Here is a 15,939-nt window from a genome sequence, read left to right on the forward strand (position 1 = left end):
TCAAAATGTGCAAAAAACGACATACTATGCTATGGCGTCGAAAATGTCGAAAAAACGACATACTATACTATGGCGTCGAAAATGTGCAAAAAACGACATACTATGGCGTCGAAAATGTGCAAGAAACGACATACTATACTATGGCGTCGAAAATGTGCAAAAAACGACATACTATGCTATGGCGTCGAAAATGTCGAAAAAACGACATACTATAATATGGCGTCAAAAAAACGACATACTATAATATGGCGTCAAAAAAACGACATACTATACTATGGCGTCGAAAATGTGCAAAAAACGACATACTATACTTTGACTTCGAAAATGTCAAAAAAACCACATACTATACTATGGCGTCAAAAATGTCAAAAAAAAACAACATACTATTGTCTGGTGTCAAAAATGTCCAAAAAATGTTATACTATGATATCAAAATTTTTATTTTTTAGTCTTTTTCCACATCATAGTATACTATGTAATTTTTAAGTAGTTTTCGATGTCATAATATAGTGTGTCTCATCTGGCTTTTTTTCCATACACCCTCCAGCCCCCTATTCAAAAAGGGGGACAGGTGGGTGTGGTCCTATGGGGGTCCTGGAGCGTGTCTATTGGATAGTCAAACCTCAAATTCAGGAAAAGCAGTGTGGTTTTCATCCTGGTCGTGGAACACTGGACTAGCTCTCTGGAGGGTGCGTGGGAGTACGCCCAACCGGTCTACATGTGTTTGGTGGACTTGGAGAAGGCGTTCGACAGTGTGACGGGTTGTCCGAGGCAGAAGCTAAACAAAGTTTGGCAGAAAATCAGGATAATGTTTGGAAGTGTTTAATGGAAAACTGGTGAACTCCCAGGAGAAACTAAGGACCCGCTGAAGGACCCGCAGATTGTCCGAGCAGGTCAGTGTTCGCTACGTTATTGAACCGAGTCAACAGTGATTATTTTCATGAGTTTATCTTTGATCCCCCCTAATTTCTGCACCTGAAGACCCAGAAGTCTGTTTCCTAGAGAAATACTATTATTTGTAACTAAGGAGAATTACTGAACTAAAACAAAGAGAAAAACATTTACTTTTGAATTTCAGTTTCACAACAATTAAAACTTTAATTTTTAAAATAGGTTAAAGCTTTCACAAATTTGAGACCGTTTCTTTAAGGAGTCCAGGTTTTACAACTTTGTGTTTTAGTCTATTTAATTTCAAGCAGAAATGGCTCTTTAATCAAACTACAGACCTGTTGAAAGTAATTCAGCATAGTCTAAGGAGAGATGTAGGAAAAATTACCTGGAAAAAAAATAAATAAAAAAATCTGATTTTTGCAGTATTAAATGGCGTACACTTGTAGTCTTTATACAGCCACATGAGGGCAGTCAAGTAAAAGTTTGTAGAGAAAGGCTCTTTGGTCCTTCCTTTATTGTCTCTTGTGAGAGGATATGCAGCTTTGATGTTTTCACAGCACAAAAAAAAGAAAAAATAGATGAAGCTGCAACAAAAGCATTTTCCAGTTGAGCCCAGCTCAACATCAGCATGTTTTTCACAAAACGTCTATCAGGACATTGCAGTTGAAAGTAAACATCACAGGTGGCAGTTCTGGATTGGCTGTAGCACATTCAGAAAAAAAAACAAAACAACTCCTATATGGCAGCACTCATCTCAAAGAATAACACTCTTTATGTAGGAGTCTAAAGTTGCAAGGTGAAGCTAGAATTTTAAACCAACACAATCTGAAAAACCTCGCTTCTTAGAGAGAAGAGATGGGTTTTAACTTTAACTCCTGACATGTGAAACCTTTTTCTGCTCTGACCTCGCTTTATTTTTCCTCCTCTGGGTTCAAAGGGTTCTGTGTGCGCCACGCCTGAAGCCTCAACTCTAAGAGAGTCAGCATGTAAGTCATCTGTGCAATAAATCTAAGACTGGATTCTTTTCTCTTTTTTTTGACCAATAGTGTATGTAGTATTTTATCTTATGACTCAAGGTGAATCACCTTAGATCAAAGTGTGATCCTTGTACAAACTACTGTATTTACAACTTCTGCAGCTGTGAGATGCCAAACAGTTCATGTCTGCACCATAAAACATTAATTTTTACTTAGGCTGAGCTCAAATCTTCAGTCTTTTAATGAAATCAATATGAAGCACTGTTTGTTTTTTGCAGACATCAATCAAAGACGTTTCTGTCTTGTGTGGCGATGAGCCGGGACTCCCCGTGATGCAACGTGAAGAAGGATTCTGGTTTCAGTCCCCTCTGCTCCAGTGCCTCTCTGAGACGGACCGGGGGCTCCAGGTAGTACTGCATGGAGGAGAGACGAGGTAAGAAAGCTAGAAAATAGTCTTGGCTCAGAGGTGAGGAAATTCAAGAAGAATGGGTCTATGTCGTCCCAGAACGCAATCTCCTCCTCACGGTGAATTGTTTGTCTATATGATGAAGAAATATTGGAAAAAAAAAAGAGTGTGCTTGGTGTGAATGAATGTGAAATGATTTTAAATGTGGATTTTTCCCTGCAAAGTGAATTAGAAGCAGAGGAAAACAAATAAGGAATGAAAATGCTGAACATAAATATTTAGTGGACAAATTACTGGCCTTAATATTTAAAACAAAATTTTTTTGTTTGTTTTTTTTCTCTCTTTGAACAAAAATGATTGTATTTCTTAAAAGTATCAATCAATAAACTTATTTATAAGGGACCCTTTCTTACTAAATGCATACTGGATGGAGATTAAATGACTAAAACTATATGATCATGCAAAAGGTTAAAATAAGATTCATAAATACATACTGTATGTATAGGAAAAAACAAGGAAAGCAACAAAACAAGCCCTAATCAACTTCTACTTGCTTCTCTTTCTCTCTGTCTGAGCCTCACTGCAGTGCATCTGACCTCTGACCTCAACTCCTCAAACCTGTCCTACCATGGACCAGATGCTGTCCCTCCTACAAAAAGCAGCTGGTGAAAAGTGACTGAGAGGATCCAGAGAATCAAGAAGATGAAGAAGATGAAGAAGACCTCCATCACCTCCAGGCACTGAAGTGTCTGTTCATCCTAATTTTTCTTTTGACACCAGAGAACTGATGGAACATTTACATCTCCTGTTTGGACTGAAAACTGTGTGCAACTGAGCTTTAACAATCTCCGCTGGTCTGAATCAGTGTGGAGAAGGAAAAGATAAAAATGCTTCAGAGTTGTGAGAGAAGAAGACGAAGGACTGTTTGATGCTTGTTTCATCTGTGGACAACATGAGTAGTTTAGTAGTTTCACTTCAAAAGAGTTTAAGAATTTAGAAATTCTTTCTTCTAGGCAACTTAACTTAACTTGAGTCAACTTAAAATAACTCAAATGAGTGTAAAATTAAAATTTGGCTGATAAGTTTAAAAGTTTAGCCTTAATTAATTCTAAGTTAAGCACCAGAAAAACACAAATTTATGTTCTGTGACCACATTAAAGATGTTGCTTTATAGTTTAAACTTGGTTTTATTTAGGAACAAAGAGGATGACGTTAGATTTGAAATTGTTTTGTTTTATTTTGAAGTGTCTGCATTAGAATGTGATGGGGCAACTTTAAAATTGTACTTGTTGATTATAATATAACCTGGGTTATATTATAATCAAAGAGGATGAGATTGTATTAAATTTTTGTTAGATTTTAATAAGAGGATGACTTGCTATTACATAAACTTTAAATTAAAATGTAGGATTAAAATTTGTATAAAACCTAACTTTTCATTAACATAAGCAACATAAAATGAAATAATTCATAAATATCATGTTTGAGGGAGGTCTAATGATTGAAATGCATGCACTTATTTTGCAAGTCAGAATTTGGGATTAAAATAATTACTTATTAAAGCTTTAAATTACTTATGAGAAATATTACTTAGAAATAGTTTGGTAGTCCACTGGTGCTTTATTTCCAAATACATTACTTTAGATTTCTCCTTTTGAAGTTTCCTTAAAGATGACAAAACATATAGAGGACCGCCTCCCTGGCAAGGAGGGGTTGCAGGATAACTTTTCCTCCCTAAAACAATCAAATTGTTACAGGGATGAATGCCGGTAGGTTTTTCGTATCTTGCGTATATGTTTTGTGTCATTGTACATAATAATGTTTCAATGACTGAATGAATATGTAATGTCTAAAAATGTATGGGATGATTTTTACTTCTCAACATAAAATTGTAGAAATTTTCTTTTGTATAATCAGTGGGATGGAAATAAAATTTGACATATGATTAATATTAAATATTACATATTTACTTATAATCAAAAGGGGGAAAAATCCCTTTGTGTAAAACTCATGTGTTGTCTGGCAGAGCTTTTCATCCAGACTTGCTTCATTGCCGATTGTCCTACAAGCTCTCTGTATTGTGCACAATATATGAATAAACCTGATTGAGTGATTTTACCTGAACGGTGCTTGGAAATAGATTTTTTCCATGACAACTATGAACTGCAAAAACAAGGCACTTAAGAAAACAAGATTTACATATTAGTTAAGACTTAGAAATACTATTTCTTTCTACAGTATGTGGGAGCCCTTTAATAACTTACTACTGTTTAGTGTGAAACACTGATCAGTGTTTTATACTAACTAGTAAAATTTCAGTAAATAGACCAAATATCTGCCAAAATTTCATCATTAATATTAGATTAATAGATTTTTAAACAGATGAAAATAGGGATCTGGAAAAGTCTGAAATTTTAATAGAACTCCAGTTTAGCTTTCTGTGCTGCTGGAATTTAACTTCAACCAATTAATCGTTGAAAGCTGTAGGAGAGCAGCATATGATGTTATTTATAGAAAAAATAAAATAGTCAATGTAGGAAAGAGGCCAAAAAAAAAATCCCTGTTGGCAAGTTAACTAATTTATCTGAACTTTCAACAGGACAACCAGAAAGATCAGGTAAAGATCAGGATTACTGGCTTATAGAGTTCAGCCGAGTCACAAAGCTTACAGAGGTTTATGATCATGTGACAACACTGCCTGATGTTCCTGTCTTATTTATCTAAATGTCTAGTATTTAAGTCAGTTGGCCTCCTTTGTGACGTCATACTATATCTCATTTGAGCTAATGAGATCTGGCAACAGATCCAGCATCCAGGTGATCCAACACTTTAAAATGCTAAAGTGAACACTAGCCTAAACAGCAGCACCACTGAGGATCAGAATGTGAATATTTTACACTGGGAGAAAAGGCCACAAGGAACTAACAGCCATTATAAGACCATAGCAACTTTTCTATATTCAGGTTCACCTAACAGTCTGGAAATTACAGTTTTTGTTCTACACAGGAAGGTCACTAGTGCTGCACTGTAATCTTAAACTCAAGTCCTTGAGTTTAAGAAGATAGATATCTATGGTTTTATAATAAACACTGGTCAGTTATTAAAGGGTTCCCACATAGTGTAGAAAGAAATAGTAGTTTTAAGTCTTAAATAATATGCAAATATTGTTTTCTTAACTGTGCCATTTTCTTTCTGGGTATAGTATAAGGTAGAACAACTAGTTATATCATTTAAGTCTAGACTTCCTCACCTTTGTGCCAAGATCAAGTTCTACCATCCTAACAAATGGTTGACATTCAATTTACTCTTAAATTGTGTTTACACTGTATAAACATAGACTGCTTCTACGTTAACTTAAAACATTACATGTAGTGACTGCTGCTGACTCTTTTCTAACATCTTACCTCATAGGCCAGGGCGAAGGTCCCCCAGTGTATGGCTACAGACTGTTTGGCCTGAAGGTCCTGATGAATCTGAACAGCCTCCTCTGGATCCACATGCTGTCCCTTCATCACATCCCTGAGAACCCAACAACAATTGACAGAAGTCCTGCTTAATGCTTATTAAAATGCTGAAACTGAACATTAAGATAGTTTTGTATGCATGTGTATGAAAGGAGACCTTAAACAGAATAGTACTGGCTATACATTTGTATTTGTCTGCCTTTGCACATATTAAATAACTTCATATGAAATGCATAACTATGCCCCAGAAGTGTGATAAGACCTGAAACTCTTTGTGCCTGATCTGCTGTGTGGGAGAGTGTGCTTCTCTACCTGGGCAGGTACGCTCCAATTGGGATTGCTGCGAGGTCGAATGGCCCAAAGCGGCGTCCGATCTCCTGGAAGGACGGACAGTAGCCTGTGTCGCCGGCGAAGAAGAATCGATGGTTGGGACCCAAAACAGACCAGCTACTCCATAAAGACTGAAAAGAAACAAATAGTTAAATGGCTACAATTCTGACCTTTTTTAGTGCAGCAGAAAATGAAAGAAAGATTTTCATGGAGAGAAGGAGGAGTTTTTTAAACTTTTTGTTTAATCTTTCTTCTCCATTGAAAAATGTTGGGCTGCAGACTCTTCAACAAAGTGCTTCTAACACATTGAATATATTTCTGCTCACTTGTCCAACGATAACATCACAGCACTTAGATTATCAGTGTGGTTTATAAAACCAAACTGATAGCAGTCCCCACACTCTACAACATTTACTATCAAGTACCCTGTTATCATCCCACGCTGTCCGTTTGCTCCAGTGCTGAGAGGGCGTGCAGACAAACGTAACGTTGTCGTGACCCGGGACGCAGTTTTCCTCCCACCAGTCCAGCTCCATCACGTTCTCACAGCCCATCTTGGCCAGCCAGTCCATCAATCCCAGAGGTACGAACCTGTTGAAATATGCATCGTATTTCACAGGAACACTGTGGAAGGTGTGCGCGTATGGGACACATACCAGCGTAGCTCCCCTCCAAAGCGTGCATTAAGGCTGGCAACAGATCCAGCATCCAGGTGATCGTAATGAGAGTGGCTGATGAGGACGGCATCTATCCTCGGCAGCTGTTTGTAGGAGAGGAGTGAGCTGAATAAAGCAAAGTTTGATTCAAAGCATTCTGTTTGTTCACAAAGCAAAAGGGAGAAATGAAAGATGTTCAAACCTGTTCCACAGTGCAGGGGGGTCCTCTGTATCGTTTGGGCCCCATGAACTGAAGAAATGATGCTCTCTGGCTGAAAATGGGGTCAGTCAGAATGTTGACCCCCTCCATTTCGACCAGAACTGTTGCGTGGCCCAGCCAGGTGACCCTCATACCAGCAGGAGAGTCCAGCGCTTCTGGGTTCTGGACAAAGTAGGGCTCCAATACTGGGAGTTCACTGTCCAGGACCTGTGGGAACAGCAGGGAGGATAGAAGAAACTTAGACTGACTAAAAAACAAAAACAAAAAAACAACAAAAAACATTATTTTAAACACGCTCATCTTTCAACTATATATTTTTGTATTTGTAAGGGTTAACAGCTAAATACTAGTGAGTCTGTTAAGAAAACCTATCAGAGGCAGAGGACAATGACCTTGTAGCTAAAAGGTGCTTTAAAGTTTTGCCTTAGCTGGGTTGAATACAAATGGATGCCACACTTTTCGGGTTTTCATAAAACCAATCTTCTTTTTTTTTTTTACAACTTCACAATTGTGTGCTCTTAAGTTATCACATAAAGTCCAATAAATAGAGAATATACAAACAACTGGTGCAAATAAAGAATTCAACGTTTTGCTGAGTGGAAGCAGCCTTTAAGGCCGGATAATCCCTCAATGAAAGCAGCAAAGTTTCCAGAGGCAGCTATAAATAACAGCATGTTAGCACAGGGCTGTGAAAGATGAGCTTGTGATACTAATTATTACAGCAGCGCGGTAAGCAGACTCCATAAATGTAAGCACTGCAAACTCCCTCTCCATGCCTTCTTTCTCCAGTCCACTGATAAAACATTGTTTTTTTGTGTGTAAAGTTTCTGAATTATCTAAAGTAAAATAAAGTGACTTGCAGGGTTAAACATGCAAGTGGTTTCCTACCTCTTTGCTAGTTGGCACACTGCTGTGATTTTTATCCAGCACCAGAAATCTGAACAGCATAGAGTACGATGGAAAGCGCCATGTTGGCCAGGGGTTTGTCCAGCGACCATGTTTATCCCGACAGGACTTCGTGACCTCCTCCTGCATTCAAAAATAAACACACCTGAGATACAGCATGACATTTACGTGAACTCTGAAGAGACTTGAATGTTCAGAGTTGGTGAACAGAAGGAGGGTCGTTACCTCCAGTCGGTAGTCCAGACGGAAACTCTTACGGGAAGAGCGAGAGGAGCTGCTCTTCCTCAGTGTTCGAGGATCCACCTTTCCACCTTCAGCGCCTTGAGGCAAATCACCATCCTTAATAAAAAAAATACAAGGAGCAATTTAAAAAGTATTTAAGTGTAGAGAAGGTAGCACCAAAATTAGCAGAAACTCATCCTGACATGAATGTTTGTTCAGGATTAAAAGTGTTGATGGTTACCTCCACCAGGCCTGCTGTCTCTTCCAGCTCTGATCTGTCTGAGGAACTTGGTTTATCCATGTTTCTGCCAGCAACACATCTGTAACAGCACACAGGAACAAGTTCGTGCTTTATCAACCTACTGAATCAGTTTATCTGCCTTGCTCAAAAGAACAGCGCAGACAATTACATTACTACACCTTCACGCCGCTGACTCATTTACCTACAGTTGACAGTTAAGCTGTAATACTTTGCATGTTTTTTACTCCCAGTTCAGTATCCAAATGAAACCTGCTATTTGGTGAGGCCACTTAACTACTTCCACTCAAATTCAGAAACCTACCTGTGTTAAAAGCCGACATCTGCCTCAATTGTTAAATCTGTACTGACGCCAAAGTTGGGAGCAGAAATTGAAGAAGCAATGAATTACCTAATAGTTTTGACAGCTGGTGATATTTTGCAACGGTGACTAGTCAATATCTCGTTTGCAAATGTCAGACACAAAGTATTTCTGGAGAAAAATACTTCAGAGTAAGGAAACAATCCAATACATAAACCTGAAAGGTTTAGATCTGACCATATGCATGTGCTAGATGGGACCAGTCAAAGTCTAGACTTGGATCAAGTTCATATTTATAATAAAAAGGAAAAAAAGTGATGTTCATTGATGCTGTCCGTCAAATCTGACTGAAATGAAACTGTTTTGTAAAAAGGCATCTGCAAATTTCAATCAATATCTTGCATACATCGCTTTCCTACCACTGTAAGATTTTGCACAATTTTGTGTTGATCCATCACTGTTAATCTGGACCCAGGTTGCAAAGAAGAATTAGTACAAACTTCCCTCTCCAGACAGGCAAAACTGATGGAGACATGCAAAAAAATATGCCTTTGATGTGAAATGTGGTTCAACAGAGTATTGACTCAGGAGGAAAAAACACAGCTCAACGATAATTTCAACAACTTCTACATTATGCACAATTTAATGTTGATACATAACTTAAAATCCAAATAAAATGCATTAAGTATTGTGTTTGTAATTGGAATTGACTTCTAGAAGACCCAAGCACTGTATAAGTACCTTTGGAAGCTACCTACACAGCTCTGGACTAGAATAAATGCACTCAAAACTTCAGGAAAAGCGTGCACAACATTTTGAATGAGTTGCTCATTTTGAGTGAACACCCACAACACCCAAGCAAGTCTAATCAAAGCCTCACACCCTATCCTGTTATTATCTACACTCCCCAATACACCACTCAATGTTTTCTACACATCATTACAACTGAAAAGGAAGCACCCATGTTGCATTAGAGAAGACACACTATATGCTAAACATAAGTACTCTATGTGGAGACATATAAACACAAGAAATGCAATCAAAGCATCGGACAACACTTTCCCTCTCCATGCCTTTAGGCTGCAGCATCCTGCTGATGCACTCTGCCTCACGAATGGACTGTACACAGACTGTGGGAAAACAATGGTGCTTTGTGGGTGAGTGACCTGTGCGGTCAGACAGATGTGGCCAAGTAAACAAGAAACTCAAAACACTCCTCTTAAAACTCCACTCATTAACCAGACAAGTGTGTCAGAAGAGGAACACTTAGGAAACTGCTGTTATCAGTTTCCACATTTTAGCCTGTTAGGTGTGCACACATCAACACTTGCAAAATCTCATAACTTATTTATTGGTGAATATATTTAAACTGCTCGTCTCATTTAAAAAAAAAAAAAAAAAAAAAAAAAAAGGTTTTCGCTAGCCGCACATGATTTAAATGCCAGCATCTCCTCAGGCTTCGCAACAGACTAGAAAACACCTTCGTACAGAGAACGTACCTGAATAAAAAAGCTCAACCAGAACAACCCCAGCTGTTCCTCTACCGGGCAGCCATGTCTGTTCGACCAGCTTTACGCCGTTTCACCGAGAGCTAGGCGGCATCACTCGGCGCTCACAGGTTACTTTACTACCGCGCTGACAGGCAAAGACAAACATGAAGGAGGCGGAAGACAAGGAGGGTGCTTCTCTACGATGATGGGCTTAGTTTAGATGCATTTGGTGTCGCGGTTGGATAACGACTCGGTACCAGCTCCGTTTCTGTGACGTCGGCGTTAAAGCTGCGGTCACGTGACTACCGTGTAAACTCACTGAAGCCAGCAGGAGTCATAATAAAGGAGTCACTGAATCACGTCTCTACTGTTTTCTGTCCCACTTGACTCAAAAAATAAAATAAATAAATAGATAAAAATAAATAAATAAATGTTGGTTGCCAAAGCAATACAATATCAAATTTAAAACATGTTTATGTAGAAAAATCACATGCCATTTTTATGTCTCTTTTGTATTTTCCATATACATATGACATGAAAAAAACCCACATGCATGTTAAAGTTAAACAGCTAAGTGCTTACTCCATTGTGCTATGTATGTATGCATACACGTGTACTTCAAAAATACACAAACATTTTTGTTTCTCTGTCCAACATTGTATCAAACAAACCCAAGGGGCTTTAAGGTCAGGAGGATCACCAAAATTTTAACTCTTTGCTGGTTTAATGCTCTCTATATATAGCAAACTTCCAAAAGAAAAAGCAAATATACTCAAACACAAAGTCCCTTAAAGCTAAAAAAAAACAAAAACATGCCTTCAATTAATAAAATCTGAAATATTTTTAATTGCAGTCCGTGTTCCAAATTTTCATTACTGTACTGCAATGTGATGTTTTCATCATATGAAGCATGTTGAGTTGCTGAAATCTGCTATACCAATAAACTTCCCTTGCCTTTAAGTTAACTTTGCATATTTAAAGGAAACGCCTCAGACACACTGCTGCCTTGTGTGTCATCAAGCATAGACTAAATGAAAACAATTATCAAGAGGGAAAAACTAGGACAATTTGATATCTGATGGTGAAATGTCCAAAATGAGGACAACTCAGCTGGAGAGAGTACCCTTCAGTGAAACACATCCCCTAACAAAATGGGATGAAAGCCCAGACTGAGAAAAAACAATTACTCCAACAATAACAAAGCCAGATTACAGTTTGCCATTGCACTCAAGAACAAGCACCTTAATTCTTTTAATGAAACTAAATTGAAGTGATAGGACTTAATGACTATCAATGTAATTGGAAAATAATGGGTGAGTCTTGCAAACCTAAGCATGAAAATTAAGCTTGGAAATCAGCAAGGTTTGGACACAATTGGGTACATTTATACAAAAAATCTGATTTTAACTATATGCAACAAGGCTTGACTTGAATTCAGGGTAAATATGGCCAATAGCACCACACTAAACTGGATGTCTTTCCCCGACAAAAGAATGACAAGCCACATCTCCCAAATTAAAACTGGACATAGTGTAATCAGGATTTAGTTATTCTCATCATTGTGTATGCAACTGGCCAAGACGTGGCATCAAAAGAGTTTAAATAAATGTATTTTTCTCTCCTGACACCAGCAAAAACACTGCAAAGCAAAGCAGTTAGTCGTTTAAGAGCAATATAAAATCTTTAAATAAATATAAAAGGTGCTAATCCAATCTCAGCTGATCACACATCCAGTTGCTACAGCTGTGCTTCACGAAGTGTGTGACGTCAATGTATGCTTAGTCCTGATAGCTCAATTCAATAAAACACTGCGAAAAACAAAACCAGAACAACGAACCGCAGAGCCAGGAATTAGCCCATAAATACAGACATATATGCAGCAGACATGTCTTCCGAGACAAAATTCAAAAGTTGCGTCTTTCTCCAATAAATCCAACTTACCCAGAGGTACTCCACCTGATGGACACCTGAAGACAATTTAGTCCAACAAGATTTACGAATTTCCGCGGAGAACTCGCGTGGTTAAATTTACGGTTGTAAACAAATATTTGCATATATTTTAAAAACACGGTTTCCATCCTAACACACGTCGTGCTCGCACGTTTTCATAGCGTTAATATTAGACCGAAACAAAGTTTTGCATGCAACAATAGTTCAATGTCCGGACAGGAAAAAAACTGTTGCTGAACTTCCTGTCAGGAGCATTCACGGACGTTCGGAAATCTGAATACTTTAGCAAAAAGTTTTAATATTTCGATAAGGAGTTGTTTAAACGGACATTTTATGTTAATCACGAAGTGATAGCGACGTTTCACTTTGGACGTCAAGAAATTTCGGTTAAACCGCACGTCCAAAAACTATAAAACCTACCTCATCTATTTTTGAGAACTGAAGTAACATTGGTATTCTGAAAAGATCTAACTAAAACAGAAGAATGAAATTTAATCACTCCCATTTGACTGATATAAATGTAAAGGTTTCCACGCTAATTGTTTTAAAGCTTCTTGTATATTATGGATCTTCAACCCACATCAATGGGAAAATGTCAGTTTTTGTTCACAAACCTTGAACTTTTCACTCAGAGGTCACTTCCACTCTAGACGTCAGGATTTGAACTTCACTTGCTCTTTTGAAATCTGCTATTAACCATTCTTTTAATGCGTTTTTACAACAAAGAATTACATTGTTGCATAATGTATTTACTAAACCTACAAATTAAATTGTCTCCTAAATACTGATTTAAGATGGTATGACCCCGCTAGGTCACCCCAGATATTAGTGAGGCTAAATGCAAGATGCATTTTTTACCTCATGAAATATTAATTACATTAAACAGATTAAAAAAAAAAATCACAAGTCTTGTTGTTACCAGTTTCTTTATATAAGAACAGAAAAGAAAGGCAACTCATAGGTGTGAGCCTTTTATGCACATATATTATTATTCAGTAATATCTGTGCATAAAAAAGGCCCCAAAAATCACACAAAACTTCTTGACTAAGCTACAAACAATTCTACACATTTTTATTCCAGACATGGAAATAAATCAAAAGCACTAACATTCAGATGTTTTGGAGATTGAGCTGTCAAGCTGAAGGTTTTTGTTTGTTTATTTTAAGCAAAGCGAAGTCTGTCCCCGTATGTGAAAAGAGAAAAAAGAAAGGAGACACAAAAATATGGGATTCACATCCAAGACAATGTGTCTCCAAAACAAGGCTCATTTTGGATTCAGAGAAGAGGGCTAATACAAACCATTCTTGTCTGTTTTTGAGCACCTTTCAGTGCTCTTTGTGATCTCCGTCTTCCTCAAGCTTCCTGATCTCTCCCTTCAGGTGATTGATGTTTTCCCTGTTGGCTTTCAGCCTATCTTTAAGCTCAGTGATTTCTTGGCTCGTTCTTTTCTTTGCTGCTTCCAATTTCTCCTTTGTCCTTTGTTCCAGTTCACCAACTAGGAAAACAAACACCACGCTCAGAAAGGCAAAGACTGCTGCAATGTGAAGTAGACTTTCCCCTTCACTTTCCTCTGGAAACTGTGATCATAAGGCTAAACAGCAACATTAACACATACTTGAGCTGTTACTATTCAACATGTGAATACATACATTCTGTCTCGTGCTTATAAGCTCCAAGGGTGAGTTGTCTGGATGTGGTCAGCAACTGTTGCATCATGGCTGTTGGATCCTGAAAAATCTGCAATTTACATAGTGTAAAATAATAATAATTTACATTATTGATATTATATTAAGCAGGAACACAGATATGAATCCAATGACACCCAAGAACATAAGTTGTACCATTTCATCATAGAACTCAGAGACGACCGTTTTCTTCGGCATGGCGCTGGAATCTGATTGGAACAGCTTCAGGAGATGGTACAGAGTAACCTTTGGCAACAAAACAGATACAGACAAAAATCGTATATTTTTGGTGAAGAGGCACCCCTTACATTTTCAATGTCATACTTTTCACGTCCAAAGTGCAGAATACAAGTGTAGTCACAAGGAATGACACACAAAAAAAGATTAGAAAGGCAGGAGTATTGAAGAGTAGTAGGAAAAAAGGAAGGAGGAGCAAGTAGAAGAAAAATAAAATTTTATTTGGTGGGTTGGGGCTGAAGGAGATCACTGTGGGAGACAGAAGGGACTCAAGTATATATGAACAACCTTTGATAATGATATATGGAATAAAGTCTAGAAGTAGATATTCTTTCATCCTTTGTGTCCTTGAAATCAGTTTTTGTTCAGTTTTAGCCAGATTCTCTGTAAGAACCAATGAGCCAAATTAATCCTGGATTAAAGTTGTCCCAAGTTCAAACAAGTATTTCTGAAAAGCATTTCCTTTTCAGAAATCTTAATGAATCCACGCTTAGACAACAAGTTCAAAAGGAGGTAGAGGGGGGGAGCTGTAGGGTAAAAGCAAAAATAAAGATGCAATGTCAAACATCTGCTTTATGTCAACATATGTCATGCATATCCATTCTAATGTTTCATTCATTAGACATTATATGGTTTTAGTTGCCCATTAGAAAAAAAGAGGGAAAAAGGCAGGAAAAACAGAACTTTTTTTAATTCTTCATTTTATAATTTTTTATATTTATTGAGGCCTGGAAAATGTAAAAAGCAAATCCCCAAGACTGTTTAGGAACCCTGAGTATGGCTTTCTAGTAATTACCAGCACTAAACAACATTTTTACCTCTACATTTCGTTACTTACAGGTCTCTCATTAGGGTCAATAAAGAAAATCTTGATGATGATTTCAAACTCTCCCCATCCTGTCTCTGTGATCTCATATGGAGGCTTTGTGACCACTAGAAGAGATAAGAAGGACGACATTAGTAGACTTGCCTTGTAAAAATATGCAAGGAGATCAGTGTGCTGAATCAACGTGAAACATCTTCCTCTTCTGATACACGGTGGTGGCCGTATCATCTTTGTAAAAGGTTCTGTTGTGACCTCTACATAGTAGAAAAAAATACTGTACAAGTTTTTGACCAAAGAGTTTTAAACTTTGTCTTACCTCTCAAGGGGTTTACATAGCTCTCGTGTAACTTGAACTGGATCTTCTTTACATAGGCGGACATATCCTGGGAGAGTTGAGATTAATAAACTTTCATAACTTAATATTACGTCAATACATACCACTATTTTAGGACATTTATTTTCTAAAGATCCCACACCTCGTTTCTGTAGGGTTTCACATAGACAGACCACTGATGTGTGTGTCCATCCTCCTCTCTCTTCTTTCCAAAGTAACGGGCAACATTTCCAAACACAATGGGCTTCACTATCGTCACTCCCTGCAAGGAGAACGCCATAAATGTTGAGAATGGACAATTTATACTGCCCACGTCTCAAGAACACTGCGAGATTTGGATGTATCAGAAAAAGGGGCCAAATGACTATACTTTTATCGAACAGAAAACCCAAACCGTTAATATATCAAATTTGAATTAATCTGAAACATTCTTTACCTTAACGCGCCCTCCGGAATCTGGTCCAAATTCAGTCATCTTTTTGAACATAGTATTCCGAAAACAAGTTTTAGATAACAGTGTGGGACTCTCTAGACACCTATTCTACTTCCACTACTCGTTTCCGAACCCATTTGAAGGGCCATTTAAGCGATTAGTGCGCATTATATACAACAAAACAGCAGTCTAGCATAGGCGGAAATGACGCTGGAAACGTGTTCACGTTCCGCTATGAACGGAGGCTGGACATAAAGGTTCCATCACAACGAAAATAATAATAAAAAAGAAATATAAACGAAAACTGCACGATTTTTAATAATTCACCTAGTTTCTAAATGTTAAACCCGG

General features: G+C 37.8%; 2 protein-coding genes and 1 long non-coding RNA gene across 5 annotated transcripts; 1 reads left to right on the forward strand and 2 right to left on the reverse strand.

The window, feature by feature from the left end:
* Positions 1-890: 890 nt before the first annotated feature.
* Positions 891-2,779, forward strand: LOC122826352. Its single transcript, XR_006369771.1, has 2 exons — positions 891-1,877; positions 2,147-2,779. It is a non-coding gene; the product is annotated as an uncharacterized LOC122826352 (long non-coding RNA).
* napepld (N-acyl phosphatidylethanolamine phospholipase D) lies at positions 2,092-12,324 on the reverse strand. 3 transcript variants are annotated; one of them, XM_044108079.1, is made up of 10 exons: positions 12,064-12,324; positions 8,314-8,392; positions 8,076-8,189; positions 7,833-7,973; positions 6,927-7,151; positions 6,725-6,828; positions 6,494-6,659; positions 6,051-6,199; positions 5,679-5,793; positions 2,092-2,281 (listed from the first exon to the last, which is right to left on the reverse strand). In XM_044108079.1, the coding sequence occupies exons 1-10, from the start codon at positions 12,198-12,200 to the stop codon at positions 2,150-2,152; spliced, it is 1,362 nt and encodes a 453-aa protein (XP_043964014.1). In that variant the 5' UTR covers positions 12,201-12,324; the 3' UTR covers positions 2,092-2,149. The 3 variants fall into 3 exon arrangements, with proteins under 3 accessions (XP_043964014.1, XP_043964016.1, XP_043964015.1); XM_044108081.1 differs by lacking the exon at positions 12,064-12,324 and adding an exon at positions 11,960-11,994; XM_044108080.1 differs by lacking the exon at positions 12,064-12,324 and adding an exon at positions 10,132-10,416.
* A 657-nt stretch (positions 12,325-12,981) lies between these two features.
* Positions 12,982-15,870, reverse strand: yeats4 (YEATS domain containing 4). Its single transcript, XM_044108091.1, has 7 exons — positions 15,592-15,870; positions 15,298-15,417; positions 15,138-15,204; positions 14,834-14,928; positions 13,915-14,004; positions 13,723-13,810; positions 12,982-13,568 (listed from the first exon to the last, which is right to left on the reverse strand). The coding sequence occupies exons 1-7, from the start codon at positions 15,640-15,642 to the stop codon at positions 13,399-13,401; spliced, it is 681 nt and encodes a 226-aa protein (XP_043964026.1). The 5' UTR covers positions 15,643-15,870; the 3' UTR covers positions 12,982-13,398.
* Positions 15,871-15,939: the final 69 nt, after the last annotated feature.

The sequence above is a fragment of the Gambusia affinis genome, linkage group LG23 (genome assembly GCF_019740435.1).
Source record: "Gambusia affinis linkage group LG23, SWU_Gaff_1.0, whole genome shotgun sequence".
NCBI classification, from domain to species: domain Eukaryota; kingdom Metazoa; phylum Chordata; class Actinopteri; order Cyprinodontiformes; family Poeciliidae; genus Gambusia; species Gambusia affinis.